Source organism: Cetorhinus maximus, chromosome 4 (genome assembly GCF_964194155.1).
Source record: "Cetorhinus maximus chromosome 4, sCetMax3.hap1.1, whole genome shotgun sequence".
Taxonomy (NCBI): Eukaryota; Metazoa; Chordata; class Chondrichthyes; order Lamniformes; family Cetorhinidae; genus Cetorhinus; species Cetorhinus maximus.
The window spans coordinates 178,473,562-178,494,702 of record NC_135882.1 but is presented as its reverse complement, the minus strand read 5'-3'; the positions used below and the strand labels follow the sequence as shown (position 1 = coordinate 178,494,702).

The window sequence follows — 21,141 nt, the reverse complement described above, 5'->3', positions numbered from 1 at the left end:
CACCAAGGTCCCTCTGATCTTCGGTACTCCCCAGGGTCCTACCATTCATCGTGTATTCCCGCGCCTTGTTTGTCCTGCCCAAGTGCATCACCTCACACTTATCCGGATTAAATTCCATTTGCCACTGATCAGCCCGCCTATATCCTCCTGTAATCTAAGGCTATCCTGCTCATTATTTACCACCCCACCAATTTTCATGTCATCTGCGAACTTACTAATCAACCCTCCTACATTCAAGTCTAAATCGTTTATGCATACCACAAACAGCAAGGGACACCTGTGGAACTTCACTGGACACAGGCATCCTGTCAAAAAAACACCCCTCGACCATCACCCTCTGCTTCCTGCCACTCAGCCAATTCTGGATCCAGTTTGCCAAATTGCCTTGGATCCCATGGGCTCTTAACTTCGTTATCAGTCTCCCATGCGGGACCTTATCAAAAGCCTTGCTGAAGTCCAAGTAAACTCTGTCAAATGCATTGCCCTCATGTACACACCTGGTCACCTCTTCGAAAAATTCAATCAAATTGGTCAGACATAACCTCCCCTTAACAAAACCATGCTGACTGTCCTTGATTAATCCCTGCCTCTCCAAGTGTAGATTAATTCTTTCCCTCAGAATCGCTTCCAATAGTTTCCCCACCACTGAGGTTAGACTGACTGGCCTGTAGTTCCCTGGTTTATCCCTCCCTCCCTTCTTGAATAATGGTACCACATTGGTTGTCCTCCAGTCTTCTGGCACCTCTCCTGTGGCCAGGGAGGTATTGAAAATTATTGCCAGCTCCCCTGCTATCTCCTCCCTTGCCTCACTCAACAGCCTGGGATACATTTCATCCGGGCCTGGAGATTTATCTACTTTTAAGCCTGCCAGACCACTTAGAACCTCCTCCCTTTCTATGCTAATTTCTTTAATTATATCACAGTCCTTCTGCCTGATTTCCATACCCATGTCGTCCCTCTCACTTGTGAACACCAACACAAAGTATTCATTTAGAACCCTACCTACGTCTTCCGGCTCCACACACAAATTACCACTATGGTCCATAATAGGCCCTACTCTTTCCCTAGTTATCCTCTTACTCTTAATGTACTCGTAAAATAACATTGAATTTTCCTTTATTTTACCTGCCAATGTTTTTTCATGCCCCCCTTTTGCTCTCCTAATTTCCTTTTTTAAGTTTCCCCTCTACACATTCTATACTCCTCTAGGGCTTCCGCTGTTTTGAGCCCTCGGTATCTGCCATAAGCCTCCCTTTTTCTCTTTATCCAATCTTGTATATCCCTCGACATCCAGGGTTCCCTGGATTTGTTGGTCCCACCCTTTGTCTTTACTGGAATATGTTGGCCCTGTACTCTCCCTATTTCCTTCTTGAATGAGTCCCACTGCTCTGACACAGATTTACCTAAAAGTAGCTGCTCCCAGTCCACTGGCCAAATCATATCTGATCTTATTAAAATCGGCCTTCCCCCAATTTAGAACTCTGATTTCTGGCCCATCCTTGTCCTTTTCCATAACAACCTTGAATCTAACGGAGTTATGATCAGTATCTGCAAAATGCTCCCCCACTGATACGTCTACCACTTGCCCGGCTTCATTCCCTAAAATTAAGTCCAGGACCGCCCCCTCTCTTGTAGGACCTTCTACGTACTGGCTTAAAAAGCTCTCCTGGATGCGTTTTAAGAATTCCGCTCCCTCTAAACCTATCACACTATGACTAACCCAGTTAATGTTGGGGAAGTTGAAATCCCCCACTATTACTACCCTATTATTTTTACACTTCTCTGAAATTTGCCGACATATCAGCTCTTCTATGGAGCAATCCAGTCAGTCCCTTTCCGCCCCCCTCACTCCCCGTAGCTCTGCAACTTTATTTCCTTCAAGTGCCTATCCAATTTCCTTTGAATCCATTGATTGTTTCTGCTTCCGCCACCCTCCTGGGCAGCGTGTTCCAGCCCATTACCACCCGCAGCATGAAAAAGTTCTTCCTCCCATTCCCTCTGCATTTCTTGTCCAAAACCTTAAATCGGTGTCCCCCCCCCGGTCCTTGTGCCATCAGTCAACGGGAACAGCTTTTCTTTGTCTACCTTATCTAAACCTGTCATAATCTTGTCCCCCTCTATCAAATCTCCCCTCAAACTCCTTTGCTCCAAGGTGAACAACTCCAGCCTCCCCAACCTAACCTCGTAGCTAAAATCCCTCATCCCTGGAGCCATTCTGGTAAATCTCCTCCGCACCCTCGCACCTGGGTGGGATTTAATAACATAAAAATTAGGAACAGGAGCAGACTATGGCCCATCGAGCCACCTCCACCATTCAATGTGTTCACAGCTGATCTTGGGCTTCCACTCCTTTCCTGCCCACTCTTCTCATCCCTTGATTCCCTGAGAGAGCAAATATCTGTCTTTCCCAGCCTTAAATGTATATAACAATTGAGTGTCCACAATCCTCTGGAGTAGATTCATAACTCTGAGTGAAGTAATTTCTCCTCAGCTCAGTCCTAAGTGATCAGCCCCTTATCCTGAGACTGCGCTCCCTTGTTCTAGATTCCCCAGCCAAGGGAAGCAATGAGCTGGATTTTTTGGGGCACCTTGATTGCTGCCCCCTCCCCCCCCCTCCCCCCCAGAAGCTCCCAGTGAGGAGCCCACCCAGAGAAAGAACAGCTGCCCTGCTGTCATTCAACAGCTAATTGGTAGTTAATCGGCAGGAGATGGAAGTTCTGCCCCTCAGGGACAGAAAGTCCTGCCTCACAGAGCTGCCAGTCAATTGGATGGCTGGTAGCTCTGAAGTCCCAGCAGTGCCAGGCGGCTGCGGTGGTCACTGCTGGGCCTACAGGCAGCCCCCAGTGGTGATCATCGGTAAGCGGGGGTGGAGTTTTACCAGGGTCAGACTGTCAGGCCCTGGCGAGGGGGCAGGAAGCTGGGTTTAAGCTGGGGGGGCTCTGACCTAGGGCGTGGGAAGGTTTCCTCACATGGGTACAGGGGTCCCCAAAGAAGGTACCCTTGCCCAACACCAGCCCACACAGCTGCCAGGCTACCCATTTAGCATGGACCTCCCTTTGCCGCAGGTAAAATAGCAGCAGGGGTGATTTGAGGCCCTTAAGTGACCATTAATAGGCCCAAGGATGGGTGGGCTGCCTTTAGCATCCTCTGTAAAATTTCCGACAGGGTGGGTTGGGGTGGGTGAATGGCAGTGGCAAGGCCACATGCTGGATATTGAGTGTCTCCGCCTTTAAACAGCCGGCAGGGAAGTTTAAAATCCAGTCCAATGTCTCAGTGTCTACCCTGTCCAACCCGCTTCATAACCCTGAATGTTTCAATGAGATCACCTCTCATTATTCTAAACTCCAGAGAATATAAGCCCAATTTACTCAACCTTTTTTTTTATTCATTCACGGGCTGTGGGTGTCGCTGGCTGGGCCAACCTTTATTGCCCATCCCTAGTTGCCCTTGAGAAGGTGGTGGTGAGCTGTCTTCTTGAACCGCTGCAGCCCATGTGGTGTAGGTACACCCACAGTGCTGTTAGGGAGGGAGTTCATCATAGAACAACCCCCTTATCCCAGACCAATCTGGTCAAGCTATACTGTACCGCCTCCAATGCAAGTATATCCCTCCTTAAATATGGAGACCAAAATTACACACAATATTCCAGGTTTGGTCTCATCAAAGTCCCATACAATTGTAGCAAGATTTCTTTATTCTTTTACTCCAATCCCTTTGCAATAAAGACTAATATGCCATTTGCCTTTCTCATTGCTTGTTGCACTGCATGCTAACTTTTTGTGTTCCTTCTACAAGTACACCCAAGTCTCTGAACAACATTTACAAATTCTAAGCCTTTGAAAAAAATAAAAAAAATTCTGCGTTTCTATTCTTACGACTAAAGTGAATAACCTCACACTTCTCCACATTATACTCCATCTGCCACCTTGTTGTCCACTCAGTTAACCTGTTTATATCTTGTTACGAACAGGAGGGGGATTAATTTAAACAGCCCTGATTTCTCCTCTCATTACCCATCCATAAACAGAAAGGTGTTTTAGATTCCTGATTTCCCCCCTTTATAAGTTTGTAAGTGTTTTCCCCAACCCTTCAGTTTGGAGTGATCCAATCATCTATAAATAACCCCACAGTAAACTTGAGATAAGGTAAAACAAGATGGTTGGTTTATTTTGCAGACACACAAAATGTAGGAAGGGGTTTTGCAACGTCCGCCCCTTTTTGCACTCATACAAGAAGGATAAGGGGTACAGGGCAAGACCATGATAAAAATAAGAGTTATGGTTTCATGTGAAACCATGAGTCCAGAATCAAAAGTCCAATGGCATATTCCTTCAGAGGTTAGCAGGCTGAAATTGTTGCAGGTGATTCATCTTTCAGAAGCTAGGATTTCCATGATGGAAGAAGGCACATAGAGATGAATGAGTCTTATAAGCACAGATACAGGAGGTCTGATGTTCCAGTAATACCCAGGGTAGATGAAGGCCAGGCGTGATGGTAATGGTTCAGTTCCACATGGCAATATTACAGGTTCTAGCAGCTTGGCGAGGTCATGTGACATACCTACCACTTCTCCTAGGTGTTGGACAAAGGATTTATTTTCCCAGGTCTGGGATCTTGAGGTGTTTAATAGAGGAGTCGGGGCCTTTTGTCCTTGGCAGACATACCGCCTCCGTTGGCTGGAGCTCTGCCTTAGAAATGTGAAAGGTTGTTGGTGTATTTCTTTGGAAGTTGATTGTCGGCAGTCACAGAGGCCATTAGCAGCTCTTTAAAGATAACAAGGTCCCTGCTGGTTTCTGAAGGTTAGAAATCCCTCTGGTATGAGTCATGGCTAGTCGGGGTAAAGTCTTGTCCATTTTAAAAATAAAAATAATTTTATAAAGTAGCTAGGTTGACGTAGATATATATATTTTCCTTTCTGTCTTCTGGCTGGGACAATCTCTTTGAAGCCTCCCTGTGTCTTCCTCACAGCTTACAAACCCACCTAGCTTTGCATCGTCAAGGAACTTTGATACATTATTCTCTGTCCCTCCATCTGAGTTACTAAAATAGATTGTGAATAGCTGAGGCCCCAGCACTGGCACACTAGTCGCAGCCTGCCAACTTGTAAATGCCCTATTTATCCCTACTCTCCGCTTTCTGCCTTTTAGCCAATCCTCTACCCATGATAATAACTCACCCCCCAACTCCACAAGCCCTATCTTTTGTGTGGCACATTATCGAATGCCTTTTAGAAATCAAGCAGAAGTTCTCTCTCTTAAAACCACATTGACTTTGATCATACTCTGATTTTCTAAGTGTATTGTTAAGATTTTCTTAATAGATTTGAACTCATGACTCTTGGGTTCTCGGTCTAGAAGCAAAACTGCTCTTTTTTAAATTCTTTCATGGGATGTGGGCGTCGCTGGCAAAGCCAGCATTTGTTGCTTGGCCATTTCAGAGGGCAGTTAAGAGTCGATCACATTGCTGTGGGTCTGGAGTCACATGTAGGCCAGGCCAGGTAAGGACGGCAGATTTCCTTCCCTAAAGGGCATTAGTGAATCAAATGGGTTTTTACAACAATTGAGACTAGCTTTATATTCCAGATTTTATTAATTAAATTTAAATTCCATCATGGTGAGATTTGAACACATGTCCCCAGATCAATAGCCTGGGCCTTTGAATTACTAGTCCAGTGACATTATCACCACATCACCATCTCCCCATGCACTGTACCCTTAACATGTATCAGCACACTGATCCACACAGCATGAATCATGTTTGTAGAAAAGGAGAGGCCACCTGTATTGGGACTGAAAGTTAGATATTCGATAATATATTGTGCCATTCCCTTCCTCTTCTGTACCTCACTAGTTCAGTGTTCATGGTGGGGATAATGGTGTCGACCCGAATGAGCGATGTTTACTTGTTCTTTGTTGCTTTGTTGCAGATTTCTTACTGTGGATAAATGGTTCTGGCACTGTTCTTCATATTAACGGGACCATTCACAGTGCTGGCACTCCTCTGTGCCCCTCTGGCTCCAATTCAAAACCCACAGAGAACTCTGCTTCCCTCCATGTCCAACCTGACATCCCCTCCCTCACCTCTGATTTCCAGAAATTCTCACCCTTTGGGCTTGAAGAGGTGGCAGTGAAAGAGAAGAGAGATGGCGATCTCACAGCTGATGTGGATTACCTCACACGCATCCAGCCCCCAGGCAGCAGTGGGCGATCTAGCACAGCCTCTATCTTGACCAGTTCAACCATCGAGTACAACACTTATTATCCTCCTTCGAACTACTACGCCAGCCTCACCAAGGAGCAGTCGCTGGAGAGTCAGGAGAGCTCCACGCTTAGCAGTCCGTCTGACTGTTTGAACCAGGTCCCCAACAACACGAGCTGCTCACCGGTCATGGGCTCCAGTTCCCTCTTTCAATTCCCCATCGGAAAGATCCTAGACGAGGAAACGGAGGCAGCCCCCCAGAACCAAGAGCACAATCTCTTCAGACCTGAACAATCTGCTCCGGGTTTTTATGACAGCCCCCACTACACTGAGACCCAGGGCAGCGTTGGGCAGATGGACATGGTCACCCCGGTGCCACCACCTCTGCAGATCTCCAACCGATCGTCGCTGATCGAGAAAGAGAGACATCCGGACACGGAGCAAGTAAACAGGTAAACACAAGGGGATTCACCTGGCTGGTTACTCGATAGGCATGAACTTGGCCTGAATTTGATCCTTACCTTGCCCAGCTGTTTAAACAACTGTTTAACAACTGTCTGTGGTTGTTTTCTGTCCTCCAGAGAATGATAGGGTGAATAACATTGTGTGCTATAGGGAGCAAAGAGCAACCTTTTTTTACAACCTTGCAATTTCAATATCCAAACAGTGAGACCATAAGACGTAGGAGCAGGAGTAGGCCATTCGGCCCATCAAATCTGCTTGGCCATTCAATGAGATCATGGCTGATCTGATAATCTTCAACTCCATTTTCCTGCCTTTTCCCCATCACCCTTGATTCCCTGTTAACGTTTCGAGTCCGTATGACTTCTTCAGAGCTCTGAAGAAGTCATATGGACTCGAAACGTTAACTCTGTCTTTCTCTCCACAGACGCTGCCAGACCTGCAGAGTTTTTCCAGTATTTCCTGTTTTTGTTTCAGATTTCCAGCATCCACATTGTTTTGCTTTTACCCTTGATTCCCCTCACTGATTAAAAATCTGTCTATCTCAGCCTTGAATATACTTAAAGACCCAGCCTCTACAGCTCTCTGCGGTAAAGAATTCCACAGATTCACAACCCTCTGGGAGAAGAAATTCCTCCTAATCTCTGTTTTAAATAGGTGACCCCTCACTCTGAGATTGTGCCCTCTGGTCCTAGACTCTCCCACAAGGGGAAACAACCTCTCAGCATCTACCCTGTCAAGCCCCCTAAGAATCTTATATCTTTCAATAAGGTTGCCTCTCATTCTTCTGAACAATGAGTACAGGCCCAACCTACTCAACCTCTCCTCATAAGAAAATCCCTCCATACCTAGGATCAACTGTGTGAGCCTTCTCTGGACTGTCTCCAATGCCAGTATATCTTTCCTTAGATTACATAAAAAGTAGGAGCAGGAGTAGGCCATTTGGCCCTTCGAACCTGCTCCGTCATTCAGTATGATCATGGCTGAACCTCTATCTCAATGCCATATTCCTGTTTTCTCTCCATACTCATTGATGCCCCTAATGTCCAAAAATTTATCAATTTCTTTCTTGAGTATACTCAGTGACCCAGCCTCCACAGCTTTCTGTGGTAGAGAATTCCACAGGTTGACCACCCTCTGAGTGAAGAAATTTTTCCTTATCTCAGTCCTAAATGGCCTGCCCTGTATCCTGAGACTGTGGCCCCTGGTTCGCGACACCCCAGCCAGAGAAAACATCCTCCCTGCATCCAGTCTGTCTAGCCCTGTTAGAATTTTATATGTTTCTATCGGATCCCCTCTCATTCTTCTAAACTCTAGTGAATACAGGACCAGTTGAACCATACGACAGTCCTACCTTCCCTGGTATCAGCCCAGTGAACCTTCACTGCACTCCCACTATGGCAAGTATGTCCTTTCTTAGGTAGGGAGACCAAAACTGCACACAATACTCCAGGTGTGGTCTCACCAAGGCCCTGTATAACTGCAGTAAGACATCCCTACTTCTGAACTCAAATCCTCTTGCAATGAAGGCCAACATACCATTTACCTTCCTAATTGCTTGTTGCACCTGCCCGTTTACTTCCATTGACTGGTGTACAAGGACACCCAGATCCCATTGTACATCCACATTTCCCAATATATCACCATTTAAATAATACTCTGCCTTTCTGTTTTTCACACTGGAGCGTATAACTTCACATTTATCCACTTATACTGCATTTGCCATGTGTTTGCCCACGCACACAATTTGTCTAAATCGCCCTGAAGCCTCCTTGCATCCTCCTCACAACCTCGCCCCATTTTGTGTCATCAGCAAATTTGGAAACATTGCATTTGGTTTCCTCATCCAAGTCATTTATATATATTGTGAATAGTTGGGACCCAAGCACTGATCCCTGCGGTACATTACTAGTCACCGCCTGCTACCCAGAAAAAGATCCATTTATTCCCACAGATAAAAGCAAAAAACTGGATGCTGGAAATCCAAAACAAAAATAAAAATACCTGGAAAAACTCAGCAAGTCTGGCAGCATCTGCGGAGGGGAACACAGTTAACGTTTCGAGTCCGTATGACTCTTCAACAGAACTAAGTAAAAATAGAAAAGAGGTGAAATATAAACTGGTTTAAGGGGGGGTGGGGGGGACAGGTAGAGCTGGATAGAGGGCCAGTGATAGGTGGAGATAACCAAAAGATGTCATAGACAAAAGGACAAAGAGGTGTTGAAGGTGGTGATATTATCTAAGGAATGTGCTAATTAAGGGTAGAAAGCAGGACAAGCAAGGTACAGATAGCCCTAGTGGGGGTGGGGTGGGGGAAGGAATCGAAAAAGGCTAAAAGGTAGAGATAAAACAATGGATGGAAATACATTTAAAAATAATGGAAATAAGTGGGAAAAGAAAAATCTATATAAATTATTGGAAAAAAGGGGGGGGATCGGAAAGGGGGTGGGGATGGAGGAGTGAGTTCATGATCTAAAATTGTTGAACTCAATATTCATTTATTCCCCCACACTGTTTCCGGTCTGTCAACCACTTCTCTATCCATGCTAGAATATTTCCTCCCATCCCATGTGCTTTAATTTTGCCCACTAGCCATTATTTGTGGGACCTTATCAAAGGCCTTCTTGAAATCCAAATAAACCACATCCACTGGTTCTCCCTTATCTGTTCTATTAGAATCTGTTCACAGTATTCTCGGTATGGTCCAACTGGTGCCTTGTATAGTTTTAGCAAGACTTCCCTATTTTTATACTCCATTCCCTTTGAAATAAAGGCCAATGTTCCATTTGCCTTCTTATTACCTGTTGTACTTGTATGTTAGTTTTTTGGGATTCATGCACAAGGACCCCCAAATCCCTCTGTGCTGTAGCTTTCATTTTTATATTCATTCATGGGATGTGGGCATCGCTGACAAGGCCACCATTTATTACCCATCCCTAGTTCAGAGGACATTTAAGAGTCAACCACATTGCTGAGGGTCTGGCGTTACATGTAGGACAGACCAGGTAAGGACGGCAGATTTCCTTCTCTAAAGGACATTAGTGAACCAGATGGGTTTTTAGAATAATCGACAATGGTTTCATGGTCATCATTAGATTTTTTAATTCCAGATTTTAATTGAATTTAAATACCACCATCTGCCACGGCAGGATTTGAACCCAGGTCCCCTGGGTAACCTGTCTATATCCCTCTGTAGACTCGTTGTGTCATCCTCACCACTTGCCTTCCCACCAATTTTTGTGTCATCTGCATACTTGGCAATAGTACATTCACTTCCCTCATCTAAGTCATTAATATATATTGTAAATAATTGTGGCCCCAGCACTGACCCCTGTGGCACTCCACTAGTTACAGGTTGCCAACTCTGTCTTCTATTAGTTAGCCAATCCTCTTTCCTTCTAATATACTACCCCCAACACCATGGGCTCTTATCTTATTAAGTAGCCTTATGTGCGGTACCTTATCGTACACCTTTTGGAAATCCAAATATATGACATCTACTGGTTCCCCTTTCTCTATCCTGCTTGTTACCTCCTCAAAGAATTCTAATAAGTTTGTCAGGCATGATTTCCCTTCATGAGGCCATGCTAACTCTGCTTGATTAGATTATGCATTTCTAAATGCTCTGCTATTACATCCTTTATAATAGACTTTAACATTTTCCCAACAACAGATGTTGAGCAAAGTGTTGAATGTTAGAAGCTGTGAGACTTGTGATGGCTTTGGTCTGTAAATCCTGCACAAGTGTGGTGTTAGATCTGAACTACTTGCCCAGTCTGACTGTTGAGATTCATCTGTAACACACCCTTCTTCCCAACTCCCACAGGATTGTGATGTCGGTGAATGACAAATGGCATTACTGCCACAATTCGGATGTGTTGGTGGGGTCTCGAGCGATGCGGGATCGACACCTGCGACTACTAGGATACACCATTCTGCAGGTACAATGCTTCACTTCATGAAATCATTGAACTCTAGAGGATTAAATCACAGGAGGAGGCCATTCTGCCTCTCATGTCTGTGCCAGCTCTTTGCTCAAACAATCCCAAACTAATCTCACTGCCCCACTCTCCATATAGCCCTGTATTATTGCACTGCCCTGCTCTCTCCCCATAACCCTGTATCAATTCCAAACTAATCCCACTGCCCCACTCTTTCCCCGTAGACCTGTATCAATCCCAAATTAATCCCATTGCCTCACTTTTACCCCATAGACCTGTGTTAATCCCCAAACTAATCCCACTGCCTCAATCTCTCCGCATAGCCCTTTAAGTTTATTTCCCTCAAATACCTGTCCAATTTCCTTTTGAAATCTTTAATTTTTACTGTTTCCATCAACTCCATAGACAGCAAGTTCCAGGTCATTACCACCCGCAGCGTAAGTAAGTTCTTGCTCACATCCCTGCTGGATCTTTCCCAGAATTTTAAATCCATGTCCCCCAATCCCTTGTACCATCGGCCAATGGGAACAAATTTTCTTTGTCAGCCTTATCTAACCCTGTCATAATCTTGTCCCCCTCTATCAAATCTCCCCTCAATCTCCTTCACTCCAAGGTGAACAACCCCAGCTTCCCCAACCTAACCTTGCAGCTAAAATCCCCTCATCCCTGAAACCATTCTGGTAAATCTCCTCTGCACCCTCTCAAGGACTCTCACGTCCTTCTTAATACACAAGATAAGATCCCACGGAGTTAGGGCTAATATATTAGCTTGAATAGAGGATTGGCTAACCAACAGAAAGCAGGGAGTCGGGATAAATGGGTCTTTTTCTGGATGGCAAGCTGTAACTAGTGGAGTGCCTTGGTCCTTGGGCCCCAACTAATTACCTTCGATATTAATGACTTGGATTCAGGGATAGAAGGTACTATAGCTAAATTTGCAGATGACACCAAAATAGGTGGGAAAGTAAGTTGCAATGAAGAAATAAGAAATTTACAAATGGATATGGACAGGTTAGGTGAATGGGCCAAAATTGGCAGATGGAGTTTAACGTGGATAAGTGTGAGGTTATCCATTTTGGTCGGAAGAATAAAAAGGCAACTTATTATTTAAATGGAGAGAAACTTCATAATGCCTCATGCATGAATCGCTGAAAGCTAGTATGCAGGTACACCAGGTAATAAGGAAGGCAAATGGAATTTTGGCATTTATTGCTAAAGGAATAGAGTATAAAAATAGGGAAGTGTTGTTGCAGCTGTATAAGGCATTGGTGAGACCGCACCTGGAGTACTGTGCACAGTTTTGGTCCCCTTACTTGAGGAAGGATATAGTTGTATTGGAGGTGGTTCAGAGGAGGTTCACTAGATTGATTCCAGAGATGCGGGGCTTGTCTTATGAGGAGAGATTGAGCAGCTTAGGCCTATACTCGCTAGAGTGTAGAAGGATGAGAGGAGATCTAATTGAGGTATATAAGATGCTAAAGGGATAGACAAAGTAGACGTGGAGCGGATGTTTCCCCTTGTGGGTCATTCTAGAACGAGAGGCCATAGTTTTAGGCTAAGGGGTGGTAGATTTAAATCAGAGATGAGGAGGAATTACTTTTCTCAAAGGGTCGTGAATCTGTGGAATTCACTACCTCAGAGTGCAGTGGATGCCGGGACGCTGAATAAATTTAAGGAGGAGACAGACAGATTTTTAATTGGTAATGGGTTGAAAGGTTATGGGGAGAGGGCGGGAAATTGGAGTTGAGGCCAAAATGAGATCAGCCATGATTGTATTGAATGGCGGGGCAGGCTCGAGGGGTTGAATTGCCTACTCCTGCTCCTGGTTCTTATGTTCTTAAGTATACAAGATCCTGGACGGCCTTGACAAGGTGGACGTGGAAAGGATGTTTCCTCTTGTGGATGAGTCCAAAATTAGGGGTCACCCTTTTAGGACAGAGATGAGGAGACATTTTTTCTCTGAGGGTTGTGCGACTTTGGAACTCTCTGCCTCAGAAGATGGTGGAGACGGGGTCATTGAGTATTTTTAAGACAGAGGTAGATAGATTCTTATTAGGCACAGAATCAAAGGTCATCGGGGGAATGGGGAGTTAGAAATAGAAACAGATCAGCCATGATCTTATTGAATGGCGGAGGCTCGGGGACCCGAATGACTTACCCCTGCTCCTATTTCGTATATACGTTCGTACGAATGGCCTACTCTTGCTCCTAATTCATTTGTACGTAAGTTTGTATGTATGTATGTTCATATTGCTTCTTTGAACATAAGAGCTTATAGTTCAGAGTTCAGAGTGCTACCAGCTGAGTCAGGCTGACTTCATTCCAACCTGGTTAGGATCCAGCAGGACATGGATTGAACTTCAGTCCCTTTTACTGTATGTGCTACAAAACAATTTAACCTCTGAACTCATCTAAGACGTTGTTCTGAAGTTGCCAAAGGTTTTTCCTCGTGTCCAACAGGCTTTTCATTTCAACTACGTCAAGAATACATGGCTCTTTAGATAAACCACGTCTTCTCTTTGCTTTTCAAGCAAATTCTTGGAATAATATAATAGGATCAATGAACAGTTCAGCACAGGAGGCCATTCTGTACTGGCTCTTTCAAAGAGCAATGGGTTAGTCCTGCTTCCCTGCAGTTTTTAACCTCCTTCAATTATATTTCCAGTTGCCTTTTGAAATTTACTATTGAACCTGTATCCACCAACCAAGCAGAGAGTGCACTTCACATGCTAAGTACTCATTGCATGAAAAGGTTTTTCCATGTCGCCGTTCGATTGTTCTATGAATCACGTCATCTCTGTTGTATTCCTTTAGTGCAGTGTTTGTTTCCTGAACCTGTTGGGTTTTACAGCAACCCTACAGCTTCAAGATCAGTTTTACCTATACTAGTTTTTATTTCCACATTTTTGAATAAATTCAAATTCTCAAACTGCCACAGTGAGATCTGAACGCGTGTCCTCAGGATTGTTAGTCTAGCATTACCTGCCTACTGACGTCAGTTCACTACCGTACCCTGGTACAGTCCAGTCACGTTGGTTTAAGGTGTGTCGACAGTACTGGCATGATGCGACTTGTGTCAGGAATTCAAGATTGCCTCTGTAGGACGTGGCGACAGAAGCAGTAAAGTAGCCCAGTGGTTCTGACCCTGGACGACAAAGCCAGGGGTTGAGAGTTCAAATCCCGCTAGGGCATTGTGAAATTGAATCAGTCTGGGGGAAAGAAATTACCATGAAAACTGCTGGATTGTCATAGCAACCCAACTGGGCCACTCATGTCCTTTAGGGAAGGGAACCTGACACTGTCAGCCAGTCTGAGCCTATACGTAACTCTGGTCTCACTGTGTCGTTGTCTTTTAATGTCCTCTGAAGTGACCACTCATCTGAGACAAGGATTCAGTGAATCCACTGCCTGAAAAGCATCACCCACATTCCAAGAAGAGTTTTAATTTCCTCCCATCACCTGCTCTGGGGTCATTAGGCATCTGATCGAGAATCAGTGTTGTGCTAGCTGACCTTAGCCTGGGTGCAGGGAGGGGGTGTGTGTGTCATAAAACCCCTTGGGCTGAAGACATCGTCTTGCATGTACTGAATGCCAACAGCACAATGGTTCCACCTAATCTGTGTTCCTTTGTCCTTTGCTCTCCCCTACAGCTGCCTTACCACGAGCTGGAAAAGCTAAACGGGATCGAGGAAGTTAAACATTATTTACGGAAAAGACTCCTGGATGTGCAGTTATGACGATGAAAGACTAGCCTTTTTTTGTACCCTGCTCCTGTTTATATTTTGGAGAAAGTGATGTCACCTCCCTCTCAGCAGTCCGAACTCCTGGAGATTGTAGCACCGATACTGATCGAAATCCTGGGGCTACTCAATCTTTTTATTTCTCCTCTGTTTTTCAGAGTGGGGCAAGAATCTTTCCCTTTTTTTTTGCTTTTGTGTGTTCACATGCTAACTACTGCCAGATGTTTTGTACCATCCTCGGAGATGACAGGCTTTTAAACAAAGAATCTCGGAGTGTGAGTGAAGTTTTTGTTAGTTGAGAATTTGTGGAGGTTTCATGAAAGAGGTTTTTTTTTTAAAAATTGAGTGTTCACTGGCCCTCTCCTGACTTGTGATTGTCTTCCATCCTATTGTTACCTGTCATCGCCTTGCAACCTTTTTCAATAGCAAGAGAGATGTTGTACGGTTCAAACAGTGGAAATCAGGTCCCAAGTGGCCCCCAACACGGAGTTGCCTCCCATCTTCAATCCCAATCCCCCGACTGAGGAGGAGAGAAGGCAGAAGTTGGTAAACCTTGGGGTAAGATCCCAAATTCTGCAGTGTGCTGAATTACTCCAACACCCTCTCATTGGCACACTGCCTGAAGGGGATCTTTCTGAACCAGTTGTGTGAACCCTTTGAGCCGTTGTAAGAACGTTGACAGAACTTGAAGGTGGTGCTCTTCCGATGCATCTGCTGGCCACGTTCTTCTGGGTGGTAGAGGTCGCAGGTGTGGCAGGTGCTGTCAAAACAGCCGTGGTGAGTTGCAGCAGCGTTTCTTGTAGATGGTACACACTGCTGTCACTGTGGGTCAGAGATGGATGGGGTGCCAGTGGCGTAGGCTAGTTTGTCCTGGGCTGTGTCAAACCTTTTGAGTGTTGTTGGAGCTGCACTCACCCAGGCAATTTGTGGAGGCATTAACCTGGAGCACAAAATACTGTGTTTCGCTTTTTATTATGAGCCTGACCTTTATTCCACTTCAACCAACACCAGATCCTTGAACTACAAATGAGGTCAATTTCATTTGATTGTTGGAGAACTTGGACTGAAATCAGGGAGCACTTTTCATATCCTGGTCTACTCAGTGTGGGAGTGCTGGCCAGGGTGGATATTGGTGGAGATGGTGGTTGCTAGGGCAGAGCATGGAGGTGGTTGCTAGGGGAGAAGGTGTTGGCAGAGGTGGTTGCTAGGGGAGAGAGGATTGGTGGTGTGGTTGCTAGGAGAGAGGGTGTTGGCAGAGGTGATTGCTAGGGGAGAGGGTGTTGGCGGAGATGGTTGCTCGGGGAGAGGGTGTTGGCGGAGGTGGTTGCTAGGGGAGAGGGTGTTGGTGGAGATGGTTGCTAGGGGAGAGGGCGTTGGTGGAGGTGGTTGCTGGGGAGAGGGGATTGGGGGAGGTGGTTGCTAGGGTAGGGGAGGTTGGTGGAAGTGGTTGCTGGGAAAAGGGGATTGGTGGAGATGGTTGCTGGGGGAAGAGGGTGTTGGCGGAGGTGGTTGCTAGGGGAGGGGGATTGGTAGAAGTGATTGTTCAGGAGGATGGGGTTGATGGCAATGGTTGCTAGTGGAGAGGGTGTTGGTGGAGGACTGCTAGTTGAAGGCTGGTTGGTGGAAGTGATTTCTAGGGGAGAGGATGGTGGTAGTTGCGAGGGGAGAGGGTGTTGGCGGAGGTGGTTGCTAGGGGAGAGGGTGTTGGTGGAGGTGGTTGCTAGGGGAGAGGGTGTTGGCGGAGGTGGTTACTAGGGGAGAGGATGATGGCGGAGGTGGTTGCTAGTGGAGAGGGTGTTGGCGGAGGTGGTTGCTAGTGGAGAGGGTGTTGGTGGAGGTGGTTGCTAGGGGAGAGGGTGTTGGCGGAGGTGGTTGCTAGTGGAGAGGGTGTTGGTGGAGGTGGTTGCTAGGGGAGAGGGTGTTGGCAGAGGTGGTTGCTAGTGGAGAGGGTGTTGGCGGAGGTGGTTGCTAGTGGAGAGGGTGTTGGAGGTGGTTGCTAGTGGAGAGGGTGTTGGCGGAGGTGGTTGCTAGGGAAGAGGGTGTTGGAGGTGGTTGTTAGGGGAGAGGGTGTTGGAGGTGGTTGCTAGGGGAGAGGGTGTTGGTGGAGGTGGTTGCCAGTGGAGAGGGTGTTGGAGGTGGTTGCCAGTGGAGAGGGTGTTGGAGGTGGTTGCTAGTGGAGAGGGTGTTGGTGGAGGATTGCTATGTGAAGGCTGGTTGGTGGCAGTGATTTCTAGGGGAGAGGACGTTGGTGGTGGTAGTTGCAAGGGGAGAGGGGATTGGCGGATGTGGTTGTTAGGCGGAATTTGGGTTACTAGCTGTGGTGTTGACTGGAGACTGCCCTGTGGGAGGGGTAGAGGATTATGATCAAGTCTGGCTCCATTCTGCATAGTAGCCAATTACTATGGAGCTGCTTTCCTCCTGTTAGTTGATACATGACATAGTGCTACTTCCGCAAAATATAAACCCAACCATGCTAACGATGATCTGGGTTTAATCTTGCTGGGTGAGTTTGGACTACAGTAGTTAAATGGTTATCGTATGTTAGTGCGTGGGATGTAGGTAGTCACTGGTGTGCTGAATGCGAGTATACTTTAATTCCAGCTGGGATGGGGGTGGGTGGGTTCGAGGGGAATGGGGTCTATGGGGTAGTTTGGTGAGAGATGGGGAAGATGCTCAGCTAAATGCAGTGTTTTAAATTTGAATTTTTGGGTGGTGGGTTTTGGGGTTTTAACAGGATCTTCTGGTTGTGGATTTGGGGTGGGTTTAAAAAGTGAATGAAATGTGAATAGAACAAAAAAAAATGGTAACTACAAAGCAAGTCCATCGGTATCGATATGATGTGTGTTTGAGGTCAAATATTTTTTAATGTAAGCTGTGTGTTTGGAGTGTTGTGAGGTCAGAGTTAAGGTTTCTGACGTGTTTATCTCAAGCGGAAACATTGGTGGGCTGACCTCTTTCTAGTTTTAAGTTGTTTGTATCAACCACAACTAAGGAACGATCCAGTGTGACCTGTTGGGATTATAAAAGACCCGGAATAAACACAAACGAGATCCTCAGACTGCCTTGTCTTGTGAAATCATTTGAGATACTGAACATTAGTTGAGTTTTGGAAGTGCTGGAAATTAGGACATTGTCCGGCTCTCACTGGCTTTGTAAAGACCTGTTGTACCCAAGTCAAACTGTGGATGCCTTCAGATTCTCTTCCCACCCTTTGCTCTGTGACACAGGCCAGGCAGAGCTTATTTCCCATCCCCACTTCCCCTGGGGGCATGAACAACAGAGGGACTGGAGATCCATGTGGTCCAGACCAGGTGGGAGTGGCAGGATCCCTTCCCTGAAGGACATTAATGACCTGGTTTGGTTTTTATGAGAATCTGACAGTTTTTGTGGTGATTTGTTTACCTGGTGTCTGCCACAAATTGCCAGATTGATTCAGTTCAATTCCACAACTTGCCCAGAAGCAAATGTGCTCACGACCTCTTACACACAAACATACGAATTAAGAGCAGGGGGAGACCATTCAGCCCTTTGAGCCTGCGCCACCATTCAAGATGATCTTGGCGGATCTGATTGTGCTCTCAACTCCACCTTCTTGCCTGTCCTCTATACCCTTTGACTCACTTGTCAATCAAATCTCTTGCATTTACCTGATGTGGTGGAAGATTGTCCCAGGTACATCCAATCCACAGAAAAAAGGACAAATTCAATGTGACCAATTACCACTCTCCCAATCAGTAAGAAACCAAATTTTTTTTTATTCGTTCATGGGATGTGAGCTTCGCTGGCTGGGCCAACGTTTATTACCCATCCCTAATTGCCCTTAAGAAGGTGGTGATGAGCTGCCTTCTTGAACTGCTGCAGCCCATAAGTCATCAATAGTGCTCACCAATAAACAGCTCAAGAAATAATGGGGGCTTATAAGATAAGTACTGCAATATTCATAGGAGATTTTAATCTTCATATAGATTTAATAAATCACATTGGCAAAAGTAGCTTGCAGGATAACTTCAGAGAGTATTTAGAACGGTTTCTTAGAACAATACGTTCTGGAACCAACCACGGTACAGGGTATGCTAGACCTGTTGATGTGTAATGAGACAGGATTTCAAATGATCTCATAATAAAGGACCCTTTGGGTAAGAATGATCATAACACAATAGAATTTCACATTCAGTTTGCGAGTGGGAAATTTGGGTCTGAAACTACTGCCTTAAACTTAAATAAAAACAATTACAAGGGCATGAAGATACAGTTGGCTAAAGTTGAATGGGAAAATAATTTAAAAGGTAGAAGCCATGGCAGACATTGAAGGAGATATTTCATAACATGGGATGGCAGTGGATAGGCAATGGCAAAAGTTCAAAGAGCGCATGGGTGAACTACAAAAATTGTTTATTCCTGTCTGGCGCAAAAGGAAAATAGGAAAGGTGGCCAAACCATGGCTTACAAGGGAAATTAGAGATAGTATTAGATCCAAGGAAGAGGCATACAAAGTGGCCAGAAAAAAACAACAGACCTGAGGATTGGGAGCACTTTAGAATTCAGCAAAGGAGGACCAAGGGATTGATTAAGAAGGGGAAAATAGAGTACGAGAGTAAACTTACAGGGAACATAAAAACTGACTGTAAAAGTTTCTATAGGTATGTGAAGAGAAACGGATTGAAGACAAATGTAGGTCCCTAACAGTCAGAAACAGGGCAATTTATAATGGGGAACAAAGAAATGGCTGACCAGCTAAATACATACTTCGGTTCTGTCTTCACAAATGAGGACACTAATAACATACCAGAAATGTTGGGGAACACAGGGTTTAGTGAGAGGGAGGAACTGAAAGAAATCAGTCTTAGTAGGGAAATGGTGTTGGGGAAATTGATGGGATTGAAGACCGATAAATCCCCAGGGCCTGATAATCGACATCCCAGAGTACTTAAGGAAGTGGTCCTAGAAATAGTGGATGCGTTGTCTTCCGCGTTTCTATAGACTCTGGAACAGTTCCTACAGATTGGAGGGTAGCTAATGTAACCCGACTATTTAAAAAGGGAGGTAGAGAGAAAACACGGAATTATAGACCAGTCAGCCTGACGTCGGTAGTGGGGAAAATTCTAGAGTCCATTATAAAAGATTTAATAGCTGAGCATGTGGAAAACAGTGGCAGAATCGGACAGAGTCAGCATGGATTTACGAAAGGGAAATCATGCTTGACAAATCTACTGGAATTTTTCGAGGATGTAACGAGTAGAGTTGATGAGGGGGAGCCAGTGGATGTGGTTTATTTGGACTTCAGAAGGCTTTCGACAAAGTCCCACATAAGAGATTAGCGTGTAAAATTAAAGCGCATGGGATTGGGGTAGTGTATTGAGATGGATAGAAAATTGGTTGGCAGACTGGAAACAAAGAGTAGGAATAAACAGGTTTTTTTCCAAATGGCAGGCAGTGACTAGTGGGGTACCGCAGGGATCGGTGCTGGGACCCCAGCTATTCACAATATATATCAATGATTTAGATGAAGGAACTAAATGTAATATCTCCAAATTTGCAGATGACACAAAGCTGGGTGGGAGGGTGAGCTGTGAGGAGGATGCAGAGATGCTTCAGTGTGATTTGGACAAGCTGAGTGAGTGGGCAAATGCATGGCAGATGCAGTATAATGTGGATAAATGTGAGGTTATCCACTTTGGTAGCAAAAACAGGAAGGCAGATTATTATCTGAATGGCTATAAATTGAGAGAGGGGAATGTGCAACGAGACCTGGGTGTCCTCGTACACCAGTCGCTGAAGGTAAGCAAAGGTCAGTGACAGGCTGGAAGATTGGGAAACTTTTAAAGATCAACAAAGGGTTACTTAAAAAATAATAAAAAGAGCAAAGGTAAATTATGAAAGAAAACTAGCACAAAATGTAAAAACTGATAGCAAAAGCTTCGACAAGTATGTAAAAGGAAAGAGAGTAGCTAAAGTGAATGCTGGTCCCTTGGAGGATGAGACTGGGGAGTTAATAATGGGGAACGTAGAAATGGCAGAGACGCTTAATCAATATTTTTCCTCAGTTTTCACAGTGGAGGACACTAGTACCACCCCAATAGTAGCAGGTAGTGCGAGGATGTAGAGAAGGAGGAACTTAGAACAATCACCATCACTAGAGAAAAAGTACTGAGCAAACTATTGGTGACAAGTCCCCAGGACCTGATGGCCTACATCCCAGGGTCTTAAAGGAAGTGGCAGCGGAGATAGTGGATGCATTGGCTAAAATATTCCAAAATTCCCTGGATTCTGGAATGTTCCAGTGGATTGGAAAAATATTAATATAACGCCCTTATTCAAAAAGGGGGGGAGGCAGAAAGTAGGAAACTATAGACCAGTTAGTTTAACGTCTGTCGTTGGGAAATTGTTGGAATCCATTATTAAGGAAGTAGTAATGGGCCATTTGGAAAGTCAAAATGCAATCCATCAGAGTCAGCATGGTTTTATGAAGAATAAATCATGTTTGACTAATTTGCTAGAGTTCTTTGAAGATGTGACAAGCAAAGTGGTTAATGGGGATCCTGTAGATGTAGTATATCTGGGCTTCCAGAAGACCTTTGATAAGGTGCCGCACAAAAGATTAATACACAAGATAAGATCACACGGAGTTATTAGCTTGGATAGAGGATTGGCTAACCAACAGAAAGCAGAGAGTCGGGATAAGTGGGTCTTTTTCTGGATGGCAAGCTGTAACTAGTGGGGCGCCACAGGGTTCCGTCCTTGGATCCCAGCTATTTACAATCTATATTAATGACTTGGATTCAGGGATAGAAGGTACTATA

General features: G+C 45.1%; 1 protein-coding gene across 5 annotated transcripts in view; it reads left to right on the top strand.

Moving 5' to 3' along the window:
- The window catches only part of fastk (Fas-activated serine/threonine kinase), a 59,357-nt gene extending 41,960 nt beyond the window's left edge, over positions 1-17,397 (top strand). The window contains exons 7-12 of one of the 5 annotated variants that reach the window (XM_078541217.1): positions 5,927-6,650; positions 10,487-10,601; positions 14,252-15,599; positions 16,024-16,209; positions 16,241-16,302; positions 16,536-17,397. In XM_078541217.1, coding sequence (XP_078397343.1) covers positions 5,927-6,650; positions 10,487-10,601; positions 14,252-14,338 — 926 coding nt within the window. In that variant the 3' untranslated portion in view covers positions 14,339-15,599; positions 16,024-16,209; positions 16,241-16,302; positions 16,536-17,397. Of the gene's footprint in view, positions 1-5,926; positions 6,651-10,486; positions 10,602-14,251; positions 15,600-16,023; positions 16,334-16,417; positions 16,449-16,535 lie in introns of all 5 variants that reach the window. The other 4 variants (XM_078541214.1, XM_078541218.1, XM_078541216.1 and 1 more) reach the window with 4 other exon arrangements.
- Positions 17,398-21,141: the final 3,744 nt, after the last annotated feature.